Source organism: Scardinius erythrophthalmus (genome assembly GCF_964197995.2).
Source record: "Scardinius erythrophthalmus genome assembly, chromosome: 2".
NCBI lineage: Eukaryota > Metazoa > Chordata > Actinopteri > Cypriniformes > Leuciscidae > Scardinius > Scardinius erythrophthalmus.
In genome coordinates this window covers 47,053,123-47,076,903 of record NC_138222.1, presented here as the reverse complement: position 1 = coordinate 47,076,903, position 23,781 = coordinate 47,053,123, and the positions used below count along the sequence as shown (strand labels likewise).

At 40.2% G+C, this 23,781-nt stretch overlaps 1 protein-coding gene across 1 annotated transcript in view; it reads left to right on the top strand.

The window, feature by feature from the left end:
- LOC308682446 (uncharacterized protein) overlaps window positions 1-21,614 on the top strand; it is a 72,706-nt gene extending 51,092 nt beyond the window's left edge. Inside the window, exons 3-5 of the mRNA XM_081352170.1 lie at window positions 13,873-13,995; window positions 14,144-14,216; window positions 18,831-21,614. Of these exons, the coding sequence (XP_081208296.1) occupies window positions 13,873-13,995; window positions 14,144-14,216; window positions 18,831-19,840 (1,206 nt within the window). The 3' untranslated portion in view covers window positions 19,841-21,614. The remainder of the gene's footprint in view (window positions 1-13,872; window positions 13,996-14,143; window positions 14,217-18,830) is intronic.
- Window positions 21,615-23,781: the final 2,167 nt, after the last annotated feature.

The window sequence follows — 23,781 nt, the reverse complement described above, 5'->3', positions numbered from 1 at the left end:
CATGAAAGACAAAAGTTTACAGTGCCATCGAAGTTCAAGAGACATTTAGAAACCAAACACTCAAAACTATAAAGACAAGCCTATTGTGAGTCTAATCTGAATATATTACGACAAATTATCCATTTGTAGTTAAGATTAATACCATTTAATGTTGGATTTCAGGACATTTTTGTTTACTTATGCGCAATTTTGGGTCTGTGTTGGGTCACCACTTCTGTGTTCGAATATAAAATCTGAGCCTGAAGCCAAAGCAGTTGAGAAGCAGTGATCTAGACAGCAGCTCTTGCTGTGGTGGATGCTGATTCAGTCTTTTCTCCTCTCAGCGCCTTCCTGCTCCTGTTTGGGTGTTTCTCTCTCTCTCTCTCTCTCTCTCTTTCTCTTCTACCATTCATTCTGTCTGACATGCAGTCATTTGTTGTTGTCTTTTCCTCGCCCTCTTCCAGACACCCTGTGGAGAGAGTGATGAAGGAGAATACAGGAGAATACAGAAGAGGGAGAAAATGACGAGGAGGGAGAGGGAAAAAAAGAGAGTGATGGCGTAAAACTAGCGTTGAGCGTTTGAGCCTTTGTTCTACTTTTATGTTAAGCAGGAATGAAAAATGCTGCGGTGCGGTTAGAGAATTACCAGATCTGAGTCTGATTTGTGCATTTAAATGTGTGCTGTAGCTTTAATAAGGACATGTTGTCTTGAGCAGGTTAAAGATATCAGTCAAGTTGAAGTCTGTCACTGTTTCCACATAATTGATTCTCTCGCTCTCTCTTTTTTTCTCTCGTCCTCTTCTCTCAGCCTTCCCCATCCATCTCATCTGCCCCAGTAATGCACTCCCAGCTATAAATATATTATTATAAGCGTGTAGAATGCAACAATCACAAAGCATCTATAAAATTGAGAACATTTACTGGCGGTAGTACGAAACAAATGTTTGAGTGGCTAATATCAGAGCATCATATCATGGTGGAGCATTGTGTATGTCAACGTATATCCTTCTTTTAGATCGAAAAAGCAATTTCAGGCTATTTTGGAAGTAGCTGGCAATTTAAAACAGTTTTTTCAACCATGCAAAAGAGTAAAAAGCAATGGAATGTCATGGAAATTTCTGTAGTGAAGATGCATTTTGTAGTTGCGCTCTGCTCTAAATATTTAATCAGCTAGATATTAGTCTTCTGTAGAGTAAAACGTGTTTGAATAGTGATGTCTGAACATTACAAACCATTGCTTTGAGTAATTCTTTTGAACGAATCAGTCAAAGTGGTTCACAATTTAATCATGATGATTCATTAACAAATGTATCTAAATTAAAATGATTTTTTTTTCTTTCATATCTTCTTACCACAGATAACTGAAAAGGTCATTGTAAATCCACTGGTCATTAACATAAGCAGACTGTCACCGTCTAAAAGATTTGCATAGCTGATTTATTGCATCTTTTCAAACAATCCAACCTATCAACACCCACATTATATACAAACATCCTCACAACTAGAATTTATTCTAACATGCATATTCTTGAGCACAAAGTGAATTCGTTCAGATTGTGCCATGCTTAAGGTTCTGTCATAACACTGGTTTATTTTGTGAAATCTTCTCTATTCATGCCACAAACTGTAGACACACCCAATCCTTTACTCCCATTGGCTGAGGAACACACTGAGGGGTGTGGCTAGGGTCAACTAAGCTAACAAGTCGACCACTTGTAGACATTACGCCCACATATGTGTTTGTTCCTGTCTGTGTTACGTGTGTTTGTTTATATGATTTATGAGGACACATTTGTATAATGACATGGGTATTACACTGGTGTTACCACTGGTGTGTGTGTGTGTGTGTGTGTGTGTGTGTGTGTGTGTGTGTGTGTGTGTGTGTGTGTGTGTGTGTGTGTGTGTGTGTGTGTGTGTGTGTGTGTGTGTGTGTGTGTGTGTGTGTGTGTGTGTGTGTGTGTGTGTGTGTGTGTGTGTGTGTGTGTGTGTGTGTGTGTGTGTGTGTGTGTGTGTGTGTGTGTGTGTGTGTGTGTGTGTGTGAGTGAGTGAGTGAGTGAGTGAGTGAGTGAGTGAGTGAGTGAGTGAGTGAGTGAGTGAGTGAGTGAGTGAGTGAGTGAGTGAGTGAGTGAGTGAGTGAGTGAGTGAGTGAGTGAGTGAGTGAGTGAGTGAGTGAGTGAGTGAGTGAGTGAGTGAGAGAGAGAGAATATCAGTAGTCAGACTGACGTTACTTAACAACCTCTCTTGGCTTGACCTATGTAAAAGAAATATTCATTATACAGTATGTGGGTAAAAAAAAATATTTTAGTTAGTTTATACACTACCATTCAAAAGTTTGGACTCTTTCATATTTTTTTATGTTTTTGAAAGAAGTCTCTAGGCTGCATTTATTTGGTCAAAATACAGTAATAACAGCAATATTGTGAAATATTATTACAATTTAAAATAACTTTTTAAATTTAAATTTAATAAGCCATCACTCCAGTCTTCAGTGTCACATGATCCTTCAGAAATATCATTGTAATATGCGGATTTGCTGCTCAAAAAACATTTCTGATTATTATCAATTTTGAAAACAGTTGTTTTTGTGTATTCTTTGATATATAAAAAGTTAAAAACAACAACAACAGCATTTCTATGAAATAAAGTTTTGTAACATTACGACATTAAGTAATCTTGATCAATTTAATTCATCCTTGCTATATTAATTACTAATTAATAAATGAATTACTGACTCCAAACTTTTAAATGGTAGAGTATGTCTATTTTTTTCTAAAACTAGTAGTTTATGAAAATGGTGGATGAATCTACATGTCAAATATTACAGTGTAACATTTTGCAATAACATACTTTACAGAATAATTTAGACAAGATTAAAACCCAGATTAAAGTTGGCAGTCCAGCAAATGTTCCGAAAGTGAATCCATCTCCTCCATTCTATCCCTTTTTATTCCCTCCCAACAGGGGATCATCACACACGTTCTTCATTCCTGCCTCCTCTGTCGCACTCTTGCAGAGGAACATATGGGCGAGAATGTGGCATGCATAATTAAACAGATCCACCAATAACATGTTGACACCGATTTGTTTAAAAAAAATCGAATTCTGCCTCATTTATTTTTTCCAGCATGAATTGTTCTCATAACTTTAAGAATTGCTCATCGAGAGTTTCCCTTGAATCATTAAATTGTTGTACATGAGTCAAGTACTCTGTATAATGCCTTTTAAATTGCACATGAGATACTTGGCTGTGTTTTGGCTCTTAATACAAGTAGCTAATGACGGAGTAAGAGGTTGAATAAAGAAGCGTCGTTCAAGTTTCCTTCTTTAAAAAGCAATAAATAAACGTAATGCTATGCCACTGTGGCCCCTTAGCGTGTGATTGGTGTTTGCGTGTTTGACATCTGTCAGTTTTAATAGTGGCGGCTCCTCCACTCATCCCATGGGGCTTTATCTTCCACTCAGCACACAAATCTCCCAATCAATTTACCAAATGAAACCGGGTGTGCAGTGCTTAAAAGAACAGTCCATGCTTACTGAGCATGAGAGTGAGATGGAGAGAGAGAGAGAGAGAGAGAGAGAGAGAGAGAGAATATTGTTTATGTGACCTGTTCCCCAGCATTAACCTAATTCATTCATCCAGGATTAGGATGCTTTATTAAAGGAACAACGGAGGGTAAAAGAGAGTGAAAATAAGAGAAGAGGCTCAAGAAACTAAGACAGAATAAGAGATTGAGAATGAGTTGAAGAGAGGTGGGCAGATCGATCTTGAAACATCTACATCTGAGATTGATTCTGCATTTAAAATGTGTTTTACACAAAGTAAGAACGTTAATGTATATTATAAGCTTTAAAGTGAAAAAATGAACTTGCCAAGAAATGCTTCATTTTATTTCACATACATCAATAAAAACCAAGCTAAATATTAATTTTTTTCTTAGGAGTATTAGGTTTTGCTGCATTTACAATATAACTCTACACTATAGAATTTGTTAAAGGATTAATATTTAATGTTAAAGTTTTTGTTTTATTGTTAATGACCAATTACCCGTTTTATCCTCAGAAATCAAAATATGTATATAATATATATCATTTAAGGTATCGCTATTGATATTGATATCTGATTGATATTATAGTTATGTTATATTATTGCTTAGTGGATCTAGGGTCGGTTCACACAGAGTGCATTTTACCATTCCACCGTGCTACTTTTCCATTGATTTCACACACGCTAGATGGACGTGTTTGACCTTTCAAGTCTCACATATTTTGCAGCGTCTCAAACACGACACTGCATTTTAAAAATGCGGCGCACAAGTTAAAAGAAGTTAAAAAATGCATTTGCGTTTTATCCCCATTACACTACCCGCGTTTTCAAAGCAAAAGCTCATTCTGTGTGTTGAAGGATCTCCACATTTTTCGGGTGACTCCTCCCCTTCCTCATCAAACTGAAGCTCTGGTTGTCATAAGAGGAAAAAGGAGTAGAAAGAGCAGCCACATAAAAACACGTTTTATATACAGAAAGAAAGTGCTCAAGGACATGTTGTGTGTGTGTGTCTTTTTTTGCACATGCTATCAGTGGATTTAAATTGCTAAGCTTGCATAAGGAAAGCCAAGAATCGGTGGATCCCAAGGTCTCTCTCCAATAAGGATGACCGAATACCTTGAACTGGCTGCAAGCTTAATGAAACACACACACCTCACATATTATTATTATTATGATTACACAGCTCTTTAAAATACTTTATTCTGATTGATCAATCTTAGCATGCTAGTGTCAGTTTCCATGTAATGATAAACTGGAATTGTATATTTGAAAGGTTCTTCAAAGTAATAATGTGTTTATTATTGTCATACAGTACCATGCAAAAGTTTCTGGTCAGTAAGATTTTTTTTTTTAAGATTGTTATAAAGAAATTTTGTATAGGATTCATTTTGATTATTCAAAAGTGACAGTAAAGACATTTATAATGTTACAAAATGTTTATTTTTATCCTGAATTCTGAATAAAAATAAAAGTATCATGATTTCCACAAACAAATTTGCAGAACATTGCAGAACATTTTCAACACTGATAATAATAAGAAATGTTAGTTAAGCACCAAATCAGAATATTAGAAGGATCTAAAGGATCATGTGACACTGAAGACTGGAGTAATGATGTTGAAAATTCAACTTGTTTACCATTACAGGAATAAAAAACACTTTAAAATATATTCAAGTTTTTTTAAGTAATCAAATTTTTTTTATATAAGATAAATGCAGCCTTGCAGTGAATTTCGTTATTTTTTCTTTATTCATGAAAAGAAAGTAAACCGTCCTGACCACCCTGTTAGGGTTTGTACCATGTTTCATGAGGTTTTAGCCAAAATACAGGGTTTATGGTTCAGCTTTATGCTAAATCAACTCAAAGATTTAAATTGTTACTTTCTATTACAGAATTTCTTGCATGCGTGTTTCACCATTCTGTTCTGAAATGGAAACCAAAGCTTAAGTACATTACAAAAAACATTTGTGTGCTTATAGGAAGATAAAGCCCTAGAGAATGAGTGTTATTTTAGGGCGACAACCTGTCATGGTAGCTTTGTGGAGTGTCTTAGAGGCTAATAAGCTACGATTACAGGTTTAGAAAGAGTGTCTGAGGTGTTTATAAAGTGTTTGTAAGGGATTGCCTGTTTCATGTAGCTTCTACCACTCTGATTTAGACAAGGTTGAGTGGTCTAAGCAGCTGATCTATCCTGACAGCAGTAATCCCCCCACGATCCCTCTCAGACTGTGTGTGTGTGTGTGTGTGCTAGCATAACAGCGGAATGGAGCAGATTGAATAGGGATGGAGTGAGAGAGAGAGTTAAATTATAAAAGAGTCTCATAATGACCGGGGTATGAAGGAAGTGTGTGTGTCTGCGTGAATAACCTCTAGGGAAGGTGTTATTCTGGTGCTCAGAGAGAAATAGCACTGCCTGATATTCATCCCTCTTTGCACACACACACACACACACTTGTGGTCTACAGGAAGGAAGTTCTGGTGTGCTGTTGACTGTTCTTGCAAAGTGAAAGCCAGAGGAGAAGCAGCATGTTCGCTGAGATCTCTCAGACCACTGTGATATTGCAAACAACTCTCTTTCGGCCTCTAAACTGGGGATGAATTATTAAAAACTCAGCTAAGTTCACTAATAAATGCACATACGCTGTTTGATGTGCTGCTGAAGAAGTGCTTGTTTAAAACATGTTTTTGTGCTTCAGTGCTTTTTAAACTAAAAATGTGGATATTTAGCATTATCATGTGTATCCCAGAGGATACGGACTGAACCTGCTGGAAAGTTTTGTTGCCTAATATTGTGTATTTTTTGATGTGGGGAAGGTTCAGGGAGATTGCATCCTCACATATCTGTTTTACAGAGCGAATTAACAACTGTTCCCAATTCATTTCTTACTTGCTTTTTGCAGTCTAGCCAGCAGTTCATATGAGTTAACAGCTAAAGAAATATACAAAATAAAGCGTTAGCTCACCTAAAAATCTGTCGTTCCTGCAAAGCACAAAAGAAGATATTTTGAACAATGCTGTTGCAGTTTTGGTTACCATTGAGTTTCATTGTAGATTCTCAGTAAAGATGGGCAAAATGTGTACCTTTAGTGGGATAAGCTGTTGTACCCAAAAAATGTAAAACTTTTACACGCTTTTTTCCTTCGAGTGTATGGACAAAAAATATATTTCACAGAATATCTTATTTTATGTTCCACAGAAGAAAGAGGGTGAGGGTGTGTAAATGATGACAGAATATACATTTTTTGATTTTGGGTAACATTTTACAAACAAGGTTTCGTTTGTTAACATTAGTTACAAACAACCTTCTAAAGCATTTATTAATCTTAGTTAATGTTAATTTCAACATTTATTAGTATTTAATTGAGATAAAATGAACTAACAATGAACAACAAACTAATAATAAAGAATAACAATTATTGTAGCAAATGTATTGCTCATTGTTGATGCATCAGATAATGTTGACTAATGGCACCTTATTGTAAAGCGATACTGATCATTAAAGAAAATCTAAAAATCAGAAAGGTTTTTGTGAGAGTTATTTTTAGTGGTTGCGCACTGAAAATATAATTAGCTCAGTTTAAAATAATAGAAGTCAATGAAAAGTCTAAACTATGATAGTGTGTGTGTTTTAATTAAAGAAAATGTTTCCAAATAGGTGAGGGATAATGGTACATTGTAGCAACACACACAGCTCTTCATTTCTTTGTTTCCAATAATCTCTCCCTCATTATTAGATATGAGCCGGCAGACCTGTGTGTGCTTGGTATTCTGCACCGCACTCATACGTATACACCTGCAAGGTATCGGGATCTCAGGAGAACTACATGGGAATCAAACTTTCTCTCCCCCTGTAAACAGTTCACGTCGGAAACAAAGCCCTACTGTCTGTGTAGTCAAACAGACACTGTGTTTGCCCAGTAGATGAGAAACGCAAAGGCAGAACATGTGAACAGAAGAAATGCCAGAGGTCTGTCCTCCATCAGGGACTGTAAGACATCAGGGCAGCGAGCAGACAGTTACGCGAGCCTGTGTTTTTCATGGAGCAGAGAAAGTGGAAGACACTTTGTAAATGCATCATGTGAACAAGTAGTCAACCATTGTTACATTTTCAACTCACTTACCGATAACTAGAGAGGTGGGTGGCCTGCTTTCTGGTGTAATGCAGATGCTTTTTTTATTTCTTTGTTTTGCTATTTATATATATAGGCTATACTGTTCATTACATTGTACTAAAAAATATATTAATAATAATTAATTTACTTATACTTCTATTTAAATATTTTTTAAATGCAATAACGTATCTAAATTTAATAATTTATTACTTAAATTAAAAAATATTTAAATAGAATTTCACACAAAATATATGATTAGTTAGCCTATAGTATAATATGCAAATATATATATAAGTAGTTAAATAAGCAATTTATTTTACTTGTCCGTATTTTTGTAATGTTGAATTAAATTGTACTAACCTCTATCATTTGTTTTATATATTAATTTAAATTATATTTAAATATTTGTCATTAAATGAACAAACTTAGTGTAGTATTTAAATCTTAAATAAATTAATTAATATAGATAAGACATTTGAAAATATGCATTATCCATTGGGCAAATACATAAGTTGGCCAAACAATATAACAATCTAAAAATGATTTGATTATGATTGATGTCAATAATTAGTCTGTTCAGTTAACATTATTATTCAGCGTTCAGTAAGAGATTTAAACAGTGTGGAAGGTGTTCATGCTAACAGTGTAAGACACAATAACAGTAAAATGGCTTAATAAAACAGTCAGATGCAGTTGAAGGCCGACCGCGTTGTCTTTGTGTTGTAGTGTATCGGCTAAGCAGAGCCCGTCCCGAGTGACCTTGCCCTGAGGTGGAATGGAGGGAGGAGGGTGGACAGAAGTGGGGTTGGGTGGGGGTGTACACAGATGGTGGAGAATATGGTTCCAGGGTATTTCGGAGGGGCCTAGCTTGGACAAACGCAAATAAATAAGCCTCTTCACCCAGCACAGAGAAAGAGAGCCGCATTGTTATAGAACTGCTGAGATGGATCTTTGAAGACAGCCAAGGTAAAGTAAAGCAATTCAAGAATTTACTAAGTAATAATTAGAACGGTCCGCCAGGGCCAAAGGTGTGGAGAGCTGTGCAGACGATATCGGATGGGAAGGTTTTGACGTAGCCCCATGCGGATCTGTGGTTCTGCGTTCTGCAAGGTTGAGGACACAGAGCCCAGCTGCGGCAGGAATGAATGCTGAATAAATTAAGCATTCTGCCAAGTTAACACTAGCCTGGCAGAGGCTCTTTCCCTCCAAGCCCAGGTGTGTGTGAATGTGTGCACTGTACGTGTGAGAACATTTTTATTGTGTAAATATGTTTTGTGCGAATGCAGTATGTGTGCATGCTTTATCACACAAGTGTGTGTGTGTGTGCACATCTTACTCTTTCCAGTGTCTGGCACTGGTAGGGGGATGGGTGTGTGTGTGTGTGTGTGTGTGTGTGTGTGTGTGTGTGTGTGTGTGTGTGTGTGTGTGTGTGTGTGTGTGTGTGTGTGTGTGTGTGTGTGTGTGTGTGTGTGTGTGTGTGTGTGTGTGTGTGCAGAAGTGCGTGCCAGGAACAGTTCGGGAATTTGAGGCGGTGTTTCAAAGGGTCCCAGGATAGTTAGCAGGCTTCAAAGCAGCAAGACTGGAGCTTGTTCTCTCCTTCACATCCATCCACCCACACACCTACAATCTTTATTCGCTTTCCCCCCTCAGTAACAGGATTTTTTTTTTTTTTTTTTTTTTTTTTTATTTACATGTCTGAACAAAACATGTGGATATCCTCAGTGCCCCAAGGATTTTTTGTGATGGGGTATATATGGTAGGCATGGCACAATGTGGTTAACCAGGCTGGCATGAAGGCTGGCTCTTGTCTCCGAGCCACACAAATAGAGAGGGAGAGACAGAAAGAGAGAGCTGATATGTGTTGTTGTGGAAGTAGGTCAGGCGTCACATTCATTAACATCCTCCTCTCATGCCCAATGATGTGAGCCGCTCCCACTATCACACACACATGTACATGTACATCTTGCTGTGTGTGCACACGCATAAATCAGGGCACGCATAACTTGCATATTAAATATTATCAGAGCTTATCAATTCAATGCAGACGCTTATATTCAGCATGAATTTGTAAAAAAAAATAAAAAAATAATGGTACATTGTGTCGGTCATCATTTCATAGCGCTTTAACCCCACCATCAAGGCAATAGACGTAAACAAACTTGGTTACCGTGGAGATAAAAGCAGTACTTAGTGTCTGCCTGCTCTCTGGACGACTGGACTTCTGCCAGAACGGCACAGCGGAGCGCTCTACACAACTCTGTCCCACTTTCTTTCGCACGCTTTCCTCGCATGCACTCTCTCTCTCTGTCTCGCTCCCTCTTCCATTATCCACTTCACTTTCTAATTCTACCTGCTTTGCAAAAGTTGTGTGCCTGAGTCAGTCCCTTTCTCTCCTCTTATGTCGTCTCCTTCCTTGCTTTCTGCCCACTCCATTCATCCTTGTCTCATTCTTTCCTAACTCTTGCAGTCATAAGCTTTCCCTTTTTCTCTGTCCTTCCCCCTCTCTACTCTTAGCAAGGTCACTTGGAGTTGCATGACAAAGCGACTTCACTGACATTCAGCAACAACCTCTCTCTCTCTCTCTCCCTCTCTCTCTCTCTCTCTCTCTCTCTCTCTCTCTCTCTCTCTCTCTCTCTCTCTCTCTCTCTCTCTCTCTCTCTCTCTCTCTCTCTCTCTCTCTCTCTCTCTCTCTCTCTCCTTCCTGTAGTCCTGCACTGCTGCCTCTCAGTCATTTTCCCATGACAATTAGCTAAAGCCTGGAAAATGGACCTAAATATAGATATATTTGACTTTTCACTTGTTTTTTGGCAAATAAAACCTTACTTGGTCTTTAATATGGGATCTCAATCTTAGGATGTAACCAAAAGTCCAAGATTGGTGGAACAGTATAATGAGTATAATGGTAAATTGTTTCAACCCAACACTACATCACAACTTCTCCATTGAGTTAGGTTTGTAAACCATAACTCCGTCCAGGACAGCCAGGAACCTTGGAGTTGTGATTGATGATCAGTTAAACTTCACAGAACTGCCCGGTCCTGCAGATTTGCCCGTTTATACAACATTAGGAAGATCAGGCCCTTCCTATTGGAGCATGCTACGCAACTCCTTGCCCAAGCTGTTGTTACATCCAGACTTGGACTATTGTAATGCTCTCTTGGCAAGCCTTCCAGCATCAACTGTCAAACCTCTTCAACTGATCCAGAATACAGCAGCAATAGTGGTCTTTAATGAGCCAAAGAGAGCGCATGTCACACCTCTCCTCATAAAATTGCACTGGTTGCCAATTGCCACTCGCATCAAATTCAAGGCACTGATATTTGCCTGCAGAACAACCACTGGCTCTGCACCCCTGTACCTTCAGACTTATGTGAAGACCTCCAGAAGCTTGTGTTCTGCAAGTGAACGGCGACTTGTGGTGCCATCCCACAAAATCACTTTCACAAGCCTTTACCTTGTACTATTCCAGAATGGCCTGCTTATCTCAACCCGAGCTGTTGAGTCTTTAGCTCTTTTCAAGAAACGGCTGAAGACACATCTTTATCGTCAACACTTGACCCACTAACACTTACTATTCTATATATCTAGCCTATTTAAAAAAAAAAAACTGTGCTAGACAAACTGTGACTAGTGACAGCACTTATATTGTTGCCCTATTGTTGGTTTGATTGATTGGCTCTCCTAATTTGCAAGTCACTTTAGATAAAAGTCTGCTAAATGATTAAATGTAAAATGGCAAAACAACCAACCATAGTTCACTTTATGTGAGGTTTTGGAGCAGGTATGAAATTGGAACACCTATATATTATATTTATTATATTTAAAAATAGTTCAGTTTAAACTATAATAACCCTTGTTTAGAAGACAAAAACAAGGTCAAACATGCATGCTCTAGGTTAAGTGATAGAACACCCTTTCATGCTCTGCCGCACGCAAATGCATAATTGGTTTTTATTTCTCTTGTTAGTTTGATATGGGTAATTATGTCTCTTTTATGTGGTTTAGGGCATATTTAGTGCTGTTTTTCATTGGTATCCTTTAAAATACCTTGTAATTAATGCCTTCATCTTTTTGCCTACATTTGCACTGTCTAAATTATATTTAGCATTTCTAATTATATTCTTCTGTTTTATTTGATACTTTTGCTTAATTTTATTTATCAATACTTTTACTTCACTCTATTGCTATTGTACTTATTTTGCAATGCAAATTGGCTACAATACTGCTAAAACCGAGAGAGAGAGAGAGAGAGAGAGAGAGAGAGAGAGAGAGAGAGAGAGAGAGAGAGAGAGAGAGAGAATCCAAATTTACATCTTTCTTTCCACCCCGATGGATTTGACAGGGTTAAACATATCTCTCTTTCTTTGTTACCGTCTTGTACGCACAGGAACGGTTGCATTCTGTTCGACAACAAAGGCAGCGGATTGCTTTGATAACCTCTGCTGCTGTGATATCTAATCTATTAAATGCACGCTTAAATGCGAGTTGCATGAAAAGCTGAGTGAGCGCGCGGAACGGAAAGGGGAAGCGGCTTGACGGACTGCTTTGAAACGTGTGTGTGGCTGGATGCTCTGGAAAGCTTGTGAGGTGTTGGGGTGTAGCTCAGGACAGAAGAAAAAAAGAAAGAAAGAAAGACTTATCGAGGGCACCATCGGAAACGCTGTTTAACTTGGCGAGCTCTGCCGGATAGAGCGCAAGCTGCGTCCTGACAGACTAAAACGTGTCGTCACTACTTCTAATGAGCACACTAATAATTTATATTTATCAATACATAGAGAGCAGACTGGTTTGTTTTTTCAATAAAGGGATCGATAAAGACAGGCGACAGAGAAGCTCAGCGTAAACTCTTGAGGAGGATCAAGCGGTTAAACGCACCGAGCTGTTTTTGTTTAGGACTGTGAGAGTGCGCATGCGCCATCTAGCGTTCGCTTAGTGAAACATCCATTTGTGAAAGAGTCGCTGATTATCATAGTAATCAATTTACTGTTTTCTTGCCTTGTTTTTTGCAGGTATTTGAGCGGCTGATGAAACAGAAATTGTTTAAATAATGTTTAACCATTACTCATAAGATTTTAAGGGACAGCTCGTCCAGAAAGAACATTCTGGCATCATTTACTCACCTTTTATTGTTCCAAACCCATATATGAACTTGAGTGAATGGTGAACAAAGCTGAGTAAATGATAAGAATGTTAATTTTTGGGTGAACTGTCACTTTAAGAAGTAACAGATGCGAGTGTTCTTAATAATCATTAGACGTTTTAGCTCTTAATGGTAAACAGAATCATGCATGGACAATTCAGAGGCACAGCCCAACCTACAAAAGCATCTAAACCAGCTTTTCATTCCTGCTGCACATACCCAAGTGCTGGATCAATATCCATTACCAGCACTAGTGCTGCAGACAAGCCATTCATTTCCACTGCAAAGCACCACGATATTCCCCTTGGGAAGCCGTTTCATCACTCTGCCTGCTACAAGCAAAGATGATTACACCAGATTCATGCTAGGCGTGTCTGTTAGTGCCTCAGATTACCTCTGCTTGTTCTCCAGCTTGATATTAGCTATGTGTGATGCTAAGCATATGTAGTTTAAGATTTAATTTAATTCACACAACATAATAAACCCAGTAATTTCATTTTGTGTTTATGTTTGTGTCTTTATGACGTGAAGCAGATCATTTTGTTCTGCCATGGACAGTTTGTAGTTATCTCTCAACGTCTTCATAATAGTCTATGATTAATGTTCTACTCCGGTTACGCATGAGTGCGAGGTGTTTTCAGGATTCGGATGGGAGTAGGGAGGGAAGAGGGTGGGGAGCATTTCTTCTGTGGGAATAGGAATATGGGAATGCCTAGCTGAACTGTTCGGGCGGAGGGGTGCATTTAGACAAAGCCAACAAAAACAAACGTCCATGGCTCTGGGAAGGCAGGGTCTGGTCTGAATTCTCTGTGGTTATTTACAGATGTTTACAACTTTGCTAAGGAAAGAAGCCCTGTTAGAACATGTGGGCTTGGTTGAGATGACCTTTTTAGTGGTGTTGAGTTACGCTGAATGGCTTCATGTCTTTGATCACGGTGAGATTATGTGTAGTTAGTTACAGTTGTTTGTGTGGGTCAAGTGAAGGTGAGATCATGTCTGTGTGGATATGATGGCCATTGTTTTGACACGTTTTCATTTGAAAGGTTTGAAATTGAATGCAGGTTTAATAGTGATCTTTCTTTATCTGTCTGTCTTAGGATCAAGGTGCAGGAATGGTGCCTCATCTTCAGGACGCCCCGTCAGCAGTGCCACGGCAGCCCCAGAGCAGCAGCTACAACATGATGCTTAAGAATCAGCTAATAAACAAACAGCTTCAACAAGTCAGTGTTCAAACTCCTTGTTAAATGTATCATTCTCTTAGAGTGCATTTTTGGTTTCTGAATACCTTTTCATTTGCACTACTTTAGAGGTAGAATTTATTTGCTTTAAAAATGTTCATAAATCATTGTTGTCACCTGTTCATTCAAGGAAAAGCAAAGGCAAATGGAGCAAATGAATGGAGGGCATATCACAGACTGCCATCAGGTGGCACCATTTCAAGGTACAGTAACATCACCACACCACCTACAAGAAGTAATTTTCCATTAATATCGGTAAACATCGGGTCTCATTCAGTTTTGAATGTATACATATATTTTCATAGAGAAATCATAATTTATCAGTAAGTTTGCACAAAAATTTGAGTCTAAATTTATGATAGAATATGGAAACCACTCATTCAAAAATCACATACTCCCAGGGGTAAAAATTATTGTTGGTTTAACTAAAAAAAGTAAGTTCCTGGTTGCCTTAACATTTTGAGTTCATTGAAATTAAACAATTGAGTTAATGCAATGAAGGAGATTGGTTTACTCGATAGAAACTCAAAATATTATGTTATCTGAACCACATTAATTATCTAAGTTGATTTGACAAAAGATAAAAAATTTGTGATTACAAAAAATGAAAATAATTGTTTACAGTCTAGAAACAACTAATTTATTTATAAGACAGTTTATTTAATATATATTATTAGAAATTAACTAATTGACTCTATATATCTTTTTTTTAAATACAGAAGCTTATGTGGATTAAGTTTGGGCATGTTTTATGTAAATTACTAGCTGTGTTCCCACTTATTAGTGGAAATTGTGGTGCATTTTTATGTGCACACATACGGGATTGATACAAAGGCCCATTGTTTACTCAGTGACAAATTTTTGCTATATCCAGTATCATTCAAAGGTTTGGGGTTAGCAAGATTTTTTTTTTGAAAGAAAATTATATTTTTATTGAGAAACGATGCATTAAAATGATTAAAAGTGACAGTAATGTTTTTTACATTGTTACAAAATATTTCTATGAACTTTCAATTTATTAAAAATCCTGAAAATAACGTATCATGGTTTTTTTTGAGCAGCAAATCAGCATATTAGAATGATAGAAGGATCATGTGACACTGTAAGTGAGTAATGGCTGCTAAAAAAATTCAGTTCCCTTTCAAGGGAACTCGCGTTGCGTCGAGTTTGACGCTATGGGAACGTGCGTGATGATGTCTTGAAGCACATGTAAAATCAGTCCAATGGCGTGGCGGAGCGTCAGATGCGGGTGACGTCACGTACCAGGAAACTATAAAGCCTGCTTGAAAACAGAGAGCGACAGCTTCTGTGTCTTCAGTAGCGCTTTATGTGAAATCTGTCTCTGTCTATTTATTGTTGTCTGTCACATTATGCAATCCAGCGATCAGTTCAGAATGTGTGTGCATCCCTGCCCGCGTTTTTATTATGGGTAGGGACACTCACGTTCTGTGTATTGTTTGTTTGGGAGAGGAGCATGCCCAGTCAGCACTCGAGGGTGCTGGCTTGTGTGCATTGTGAGGCGCTGTCCATGCGCTCGCTCCGATCCCGGCTGAGTTTCTTCCGGGAAGCTCGCGCTCCCCAGGGCTCGGGTCCCGCTGCTGCCGAGGCACAGCGGCGATCTCAGTCCTGGGGTTCGCAAATGGATCTATCAGCGGGGTCTGAGACGGGCTCTGCCTTATCTCAGCCCTTGCCTGATAGACCCGGTGTTTCTCATCAGGGTGCGGAAGCACGCGCGGCGGTTTCTTCCCCCCTGATGGTTACACAAACACTGCAATTGTCCAGTTCTGAGGAACTGGATGTTGTTAATGTTGAAGAATTGCTGGATGTAGTGACAAGAGCAGTCGATAGACTATGTATTGTGTGGCAATCTTATAAACAGGACGTTCGTTCAAATAAATAAATAAATAAATAATAAACTTGACGAACGCTTCCTGCCCTCACGTGCACAATCACAACGCCGAAATCTGCGGCCTGGCTTTATCACCCCGCACTTTCACCAAATGCGTGGATGCAGCTCTGGCGCCTCTGCGCCTCCGGGGTATTCGCATCACGAACTACATCGACGATTGGTTGATTTTAGCTCAGTCGCATTAGATGGCGGTTCAACATCGAGACGTTGTTCTCGCCCATATGAAAGAGTTGGGGTTACGGCTGAACGGCAAGAAGAGTGTGCTTCTCTATTTTTGAGGACCACTTTTTTAGGCGTGGTTTGGGATTCAGTGTCGATGCAGGCGCGCCTGTCATCGCCACGCTTCGATCCTGGCAGCTGTGAGAAGTGTAAAGCTAGGCCAGCTACTCACTGTCAAACAGTTCCAGAGACTGTTGGGTCTCATGGCAGCAGCTTCCAACGGGATACCTTTTGGACTGCTGTACATGAGGCCCCTGCAGTGGTGGCTCAGGACCAGAGGGTTTTTCCCCGAGGGGCAACCCATTTCGCACAATCAAGGTCACGCGGTGATGCCTACGTGCCATGGTTATGTGGAAGAAACCTTGGTTCCTGTCCCAGGGCCCAGTGCTGGGAGCTCCTTGTCGTCGCAAACTGCTAACGACGGATGCTTCCCTCACGGGTTGGGGAGCGATCCTGAGGGTCGCTCATCTCAAGGTCTGTGGGAAGACCATCATCGTTCCTGGCATTCTATAGCCTAGAGATGTTAGCTGTCTTCCGGGCTCTGAGGAGCTTTATCACAGGTCTCAGGGGACACCATGTGTAGTACATACGGACAACACGTCGGTAGTCGCCTATATCAACCACCAGGGGGGTTTGCGCTCGCGCCCGTTATGCAACTTGGCACGCCATATCCTCTTGTGGTCCCAGGGAAAGCTGCTGTCTCTCAGGGCAGCGTACATCCCCGGGGTCCAGAATATAGGAGCAGACACTCTGTCGAGACAGGGGCTGAGGCCCGGGGAATGGAGGCTCCACCCCGAGGTGGTGGAGCTGATATGGAGGGAGTTTGGCAAGCACAAGTGGATCTGTTTGCGTCTCGAGAGACGTCTCACTGTCCACTTTGGTTCTCCCTCACGCATCCAGCTCCTCTGGGACTGGATGCTATGGTGCAGACGTGGCCGAGGCTACGTCTGTACGCTTTTCCCCCAGTTGCTCTGCTCCCGGGAGTTCTGGAAAGAGTTCGCAGGGACCGGGTTTGCCTGCTTCTGATAGCCCCGCACTGGCCGGGCAGAGTATGGTTTCCCGACCTCGTGTCTCTCCTCGACGGGCCTCCCCTGGAGCTACCCGTCAGGAGGGATCTTCTGTCCCAAGCGGAGGGCTCGATATTTCACCCCCGACCAGAACTGTGGAACCTGTGGGCTTGGCCTCTGAGGGGGCCCAGCGCATAGTGTCAGGTCTCTCAACTGAGGTTGTTGAGACCATTCTACAGTCCAGAGCTCCCTCCACGAGGAAACTTTATGCCCTGAAGTGGAGACTATTCACTTCTTGGTGTAGTGACTGTCGGTTGGACCCAGTTAACTGCCCACTTGGTACAGTGCTGGAGTTCCTGCAAGAACGGTTCACTGCAGGTCTAACCCCGTCCACTTTAAAGGTTTATGTGGCGGCCATAGGTGCTTACCACATGCTTTTGGGTGGAATCTCTGTGGGGAAAGACCCCTTGGTATCTCGTTTCCTTCGTGGCACTTGAGGCTGAGGCCTGCAGTTTGCTCTAGGGTCCCTCCATGGGGTTTGTCCTTTGCGCTGCAAGGCCTTTCCCTGGCCCCTTTTGAGCCTATTGAGGAGGCTCCAGAGAAGTTCTTGACACTGAAAGCTCTGTTCCTTCTAACTATTTTCTGCAGGCCTTCTGTCCTCTTCCTTTTCACGGACCAGGAAAGAACTATTTGCTTTGCCCAGTTCGGGCGTTAGACGCTATGTCCACAGAGCTGCCCTGTGGCTTAAAACTACCAATTATTTGGGTGTTTCGGGTCCCCTAACAAGGGATATCCAGTGTCTAAGCAAAGGATGAGCAAGTGGGTGGTTAGGCCATTTCGCTTGCTTATGAAGCAGCCGGACAGCCTTCTCCTATGGCTGTCCGGTCGCACTCTACTAGGAGTATGGCGGCCTCCAAGGCCCTTATATCAGGAGTTTCCTTACAGGACGTTTGTGATGCGGCAGGCTGGTCCTCACCGCACACATTCGTCAGGTTCTACTCTCTGGATTTGGACTCTACTCCAGGGTCTCATGTTCTGTCTTCCTAGTGCTGCTCACTTGATTTCACACAGGACAGACATTCGTAGCTATGGTGGCGTTGGTATAGACGTTCCCATAGCGTCAAACTCGACGCAACGCGAGTTCCCTTGAAAGGGAACGCCTCGGTTACGACTGTAACCTCGGTTCCCTGAAGAGGGAACGAGCGTTGCGTCACCTTGCCATATCTCCTTCATGCCTGTCAGCGGCTACTTCAGACTTTTTACGAAGCTGTCGCTCTCTGTTTTCAAGCAGGCTTTATAGTTTCCTGGTACGTGACGTCACCCGCATCTGACGCTCCGCCACGCCATTGGACTGATTTTACATGTGCTTCAAGACATCATCACGCAAAGCGTTCCCATAGCGTCAAACTCGACGCAACGCTCGTTCCCTCTTCAGGGAACCGAGGTTACAGTCGTAACCGAGGCGTTTTACCATCACAAGAATAAATTATATTTTAAAATATATAAAAAAATAAAAAACAGTTATTTTAAATTGTAATAATATTTAGCTTTTTTAATAAATAAATGCAGCCTTGGAGAGCATAAGAGACTTTAAAAACTCTTACCCACCACAAACTTTTGAACAGTATAGAATACCCAAAGGCGTGCTCAAAGTCACTTTATTTTTGCTTTCTGTCTTGCAGGTCCAGGTCGACCTCTTCCTCCAGAGTGTGGTGGTTATCCTATGGGAGCTTCTCAACAGTCGAATTCCACAATGCTCTCCCATAGCGGCCCTTTACCCACAAACCGAATGGGTCTTTCCTCCAGCTCGGTCTCTCAGATGGGCCCGTCGGTTGGAGGATACATGTGCAGCAAAGGTTCTAAACAAACACTCTGCCACCCATCGCAAGACTTCGGAATGGCGATGCAGCCGGGCCAGAGCATGATGGGAATGGGCGGCCCTCCACGTCAACCGCTACACCCGGCTCACAGTGTGACGCGACCAGGAATGCCGTGTCCCAACCTAACCGGTGTTCCCGTGCCGACCCACCACCTGCGGCAGGCGCTGCACCAAGCCGGAGCTCTTCCGTCACGTATGATGTTCCCTTCCCAGCAGCAGCCCACGTCACAGTCCCAGCTCTGGCAGCACCAGCAAGGGGTGCAACCACATATGGACCCTGCGAACCACCAACATCCCTTCCCCGCCGGAGGAGCCCCACCTGGATGCGGGGGTCCTCAGTTTCCACAGCGAATGACAGGTATGCCAGCCAACTTCCCTGGTTCCCGTCCACCTCCTAATCAAATACCCCCTGGTTTGGTTGGCAGACCGGACCAGAAGATTCCCACCGCCCAGCCTCTCTCCTCCATGCCCCAACAGAGCCTCAGAATGCGAGGTCCACTTTCCGCTCTAGCTGTTATGAAACCAGGAGGGCCATCCATGATGCACCCAGCTCATGGCATGGCTCCTCCTAGCTACCAGACTGCTTCCGCAGGGAAACACTGTTCACCACAGGGCTACAACCCCGGACATAAGCTGCCCTCCTATGACTACACGTCACAGCATCAGAGCAATGGGGCAATAACTGGAGGGCTGCAAGGACCCGGGGGAGGTGGCGGTGCGGAGGTGGACTTCATTGACACTCTGGTGGGAAACAACGAAGACTGGCTGAACAATCTCACCATGATTGATGAATACCTTGAGCAAAACTCATAGGGACTGATTGAAAGCTTCCTAGGTTTGAAAATCACTACACACAGCACCAGAACGAGGTCGTGGGTCCATCATTCTGGAAAGGCGCGTTCACACCAAGAACGATAACTGTAACGACAAATATATTGTCCACTCCAATGGAAGATAACATTCTGTTTTTATAAATGTGCACGCAAGAAAACAACGCTCCAAGAGTGATTCCAACGATATTGCTCTTCTGTGTCGTTATCTTTATAGTTGTGGTGTGGACTTCTCTATTCTCAAATAATTAGAACAATTATTTAAACTTCCAAGTTATGGTCTTTGGTGTGAACAGGCCTTAAGTCATAATGCATTTTTCCGTGGCTAGCTTAAGTGAGAATGTATCGCACTGCTGAAATGATGCACTGCTGAGCCCCCTGAAATGGCTTTTGGCGGCCAATAAAACGTGCTTATAAGATGCCCCATCCTTTTCTCAAAGGTTGCTCTTCCAGTGCTCTTTGCACTGTATTTCAATATGGAGTGAAACACTGCTTTATGAAAACATGGGCTTTCCCCAGCAGTGTCAAAAAAGTTCTCATTCAGTTAAAGGGATAGTTCACCCAAAAATGACAATTCTGTCATTGTTTACTCACCCTCAAGGCGTTCCAAATCTTCTGTTAAACAAAACATATATATATATATATATATTTTAAGACCCTGCAATGAAAGTGAATGGGGTCTAAAACAACACCGACAATTCAATTATTGTATTGAATACTTTACATGGGGTTTGAATAAAATGATGACAGAATTGTAATTTTTGGTTGAACGATCCCTTTAAATGCAGCGTGATAACAGTATTGTTGGCAGTCTCATGCCAGATCAAGCAAATATGCGCAGCTTTTCATTCTCGCTATTTGAAAAGTATATGAAATCATTTCTGTGACGAACTATTTGAGGGTATTTCAAAAGGGGCTTGTCCTGTACATAAAGTATTTTGTAAAATATGGTTTCTTAACTGTAACATACAAAAGAGAAGTACACATATTTATGCTTCTTTTCTGCTGATGAATTCTTCCGAATTTCTTTGTAAATAATTATCGAAAGAATAAATAAAACAAAACTGCAATGATGTAAAGAAATGAGTGTCACGTTAAAATTGCAAATGAAATATTTTACACTAGGAAACTCTATTGTAATTTGTATTATGCAAGACGGTATGGTTAGTTTCGGAGTAATACTATGTATTACAATGGTGAAAAATTTGTTATGTTTTTGACATAACTGGACTTCTGGTACTCCAGTCTGGCTTAAGAGGGTTATTTGTTTTGTGTTTTTAAATTGTGAGGTTTGGAGTATAATGTTTCTCACAGCATTTCATTCTGACATCAATTGCACAGTCTAGAGCTTCTCTAAATCGTGTCATATTGCCATAGCATAATACATTTTACACTAGACACTAGTGTCTTTGTAGTAATCTGTTCCAGCTAATAAAATGAGGATCTTGACGTTTTCAAGGACACTTTTCAGCATTTCTAGGAATGTCTTTTTGTAAGTGCACACCAGCTACACTGAAACAGCAGCCTCAGAGTAGCAGAGGGACAACAATATATGATCACACCACCTATTATCTAATACAACAGCAACACCTGTCACAGTAAGTGCATAAAACCCACAGTCCTTTGTGCCAGAGTCTTGGGTTTCCAGTAGTTCATGACCATGTAGTTAATGCCATGAACTTTAAGACATTCTGATTTGTGATTAATTGTGATTTATTATATTTTGTCTTCATATTTTTAGATTGGAAAATAAACTGTATAAAATCAAACACGTCTCCTTTTTTTCTGTTCTTCTTACAGTCCTACTTCCATTTCCACTGGTGGTGTGACTCAGAAAAAATATTAGCACCACACCTCATTTGGTGTCCAGATGCCTGATAACTACTGTTCTAGACTGATCTATGGGTACACAAGAACAGCAAGGCATGAATAAAGTTAAAATATTTGGGACATTGATTCAAGCAAGGAAATATGCTCTTAAACTTTCACTACTTCTCACTTCCATTTCTGTTTTGAACAATCGTAAAAAAAAAAAAAAAAAGGCTTTATTGGGGCTGAAGTTATTATTATTTTTTTATCTTTGGATTATTATGGTAAAGAGGTTCATTTACATCTTTGGCTTAAGCTTAGAGGAAAGAGGAGTTTCCACAGAAGTATTTCACTCTCCTGTCGTGATTTTATGATTCCTCACATGGTGGTGTTTTCCACAACACAGCCGAACTGATGTCTGTATCATTTTCTTCAGTGTGGGAAATGAAATCACTATTTTCTTATCTAGAGGTAATATGAGAAACTTCATATAAATGTATAATGTTCTCTATATAAAACACTTGTTTCAAATATTTGATTTCTGGTCGGATACATATACAGTTTCTGTTGTTTTGAATTCCTTACAAAAAGGTAAATAGGCATTTTCTTTGGTACAGTTCCTCTTAATGGTCTTTTATGGTTGTGCCTGTTTCATTTTTAGATCAGCAGTTTTGCTTCTGCATATAAAAAGTGGATGCTCCAGCAGCTGGTGGTTTAACAAATTAACCTCCGCTACTGCAAGTTCATGCATCATGCAGTTATGGATCAGAGCTATTGCTACACCACAGAAGTCTAAAATCAAACTTGACAATCTACGCGCCAAAAGTCACAACTTGAGTAATGCAAAATAATGCAAAAAAACCCTTGTGTGTAACTGTGTGTTCCATCCCAGAGCCATTAATTCCCTCAAAATGCTGTGTGTACAGGCTCTAATGAAGTACAGTTAACTGTTATCTGTAAGAACTGGTGGAATTTGGTATGACTATGACACTGCAGAAAGATTGCACAGCATTCAGCTATAGACCTCTCTGAGCAAGACTCTTAATTTGCATTTTTATGATAGGCACTACCAGTTTAGTGCCATTAATGAATACAGAGAGCTTAATATGCAAAAGAATGAGTTCATTAATTATGTGTCAAATATTAATGACTGGTAATAGAAAATAAAATTTGTGAAAGGAGTAAAACACTTGTGGGTGATCTGGCATTATTTAGGAAAATAAAATCTCTAGGCCTGCGCTTTTTTGCACTGTTTTTTTAAGAGATAAACTGAAGTGATGGTGTGGGGCAGCGCTGTTAGGCAGCTTTGACAGAAATGGCCAACAAGACTGAACACACTAAAAAAAGTTGTTTGTTCATCAGGCAACAATAGAAACAGACGTAGGCTGTTTGACCAAATACCCTATTTCTGGTTCTTTCCAAGCAATGTTGACTGACAACATAGCTGAGACACTAGTGTGTTTTTATAGCTGCTTTACAGCAGAATTGGAATTAGATAGATAGATAGATAGATAGATAGATAGATAGATAGATAGATAGATAGATAGATAGATAGATAGATAGATAGATAGATAGATAGATAGATAGATAGATAGATAGATAGATAGATAGATAGATAGATAGATAGATAGATAGATAGATAGATAGATAGATAGATAAAATAAAATAAAATAAAGGGACACATTTGAAAAAAAAATCAATTAACTTAGGCTACATTTTTAAAACTTTTTAAATAATTGATAATATTAATTATTCATTTTGTTTTGCTTTTACACTATGTAGATCCTGGACAAATACATAAAATGTACTGTAACCAGTGATTATCAGGCAAATTCAAACAATAATAAAAAATATTCTAGCCTATTAACATTTAGAATCAAAATGTAATATAAAAATACATTTTGTGTAATGAAATAATCAAGAAAGATGATTTGTTTCTTCAATATTTAAAGTCAATATTTAAAATTTTCATGACTAAATCGTCAAGGAACATGTTTGACAGTATGTTTTCAGAATGGCCCTCTTTTCTTACGGCTCTTATCAAAAATACAACTCCCTAAATTCCTTGCGGTAGCTACATGATTTGACAAGTAGCCAATGAGCGCCGTGACCGCT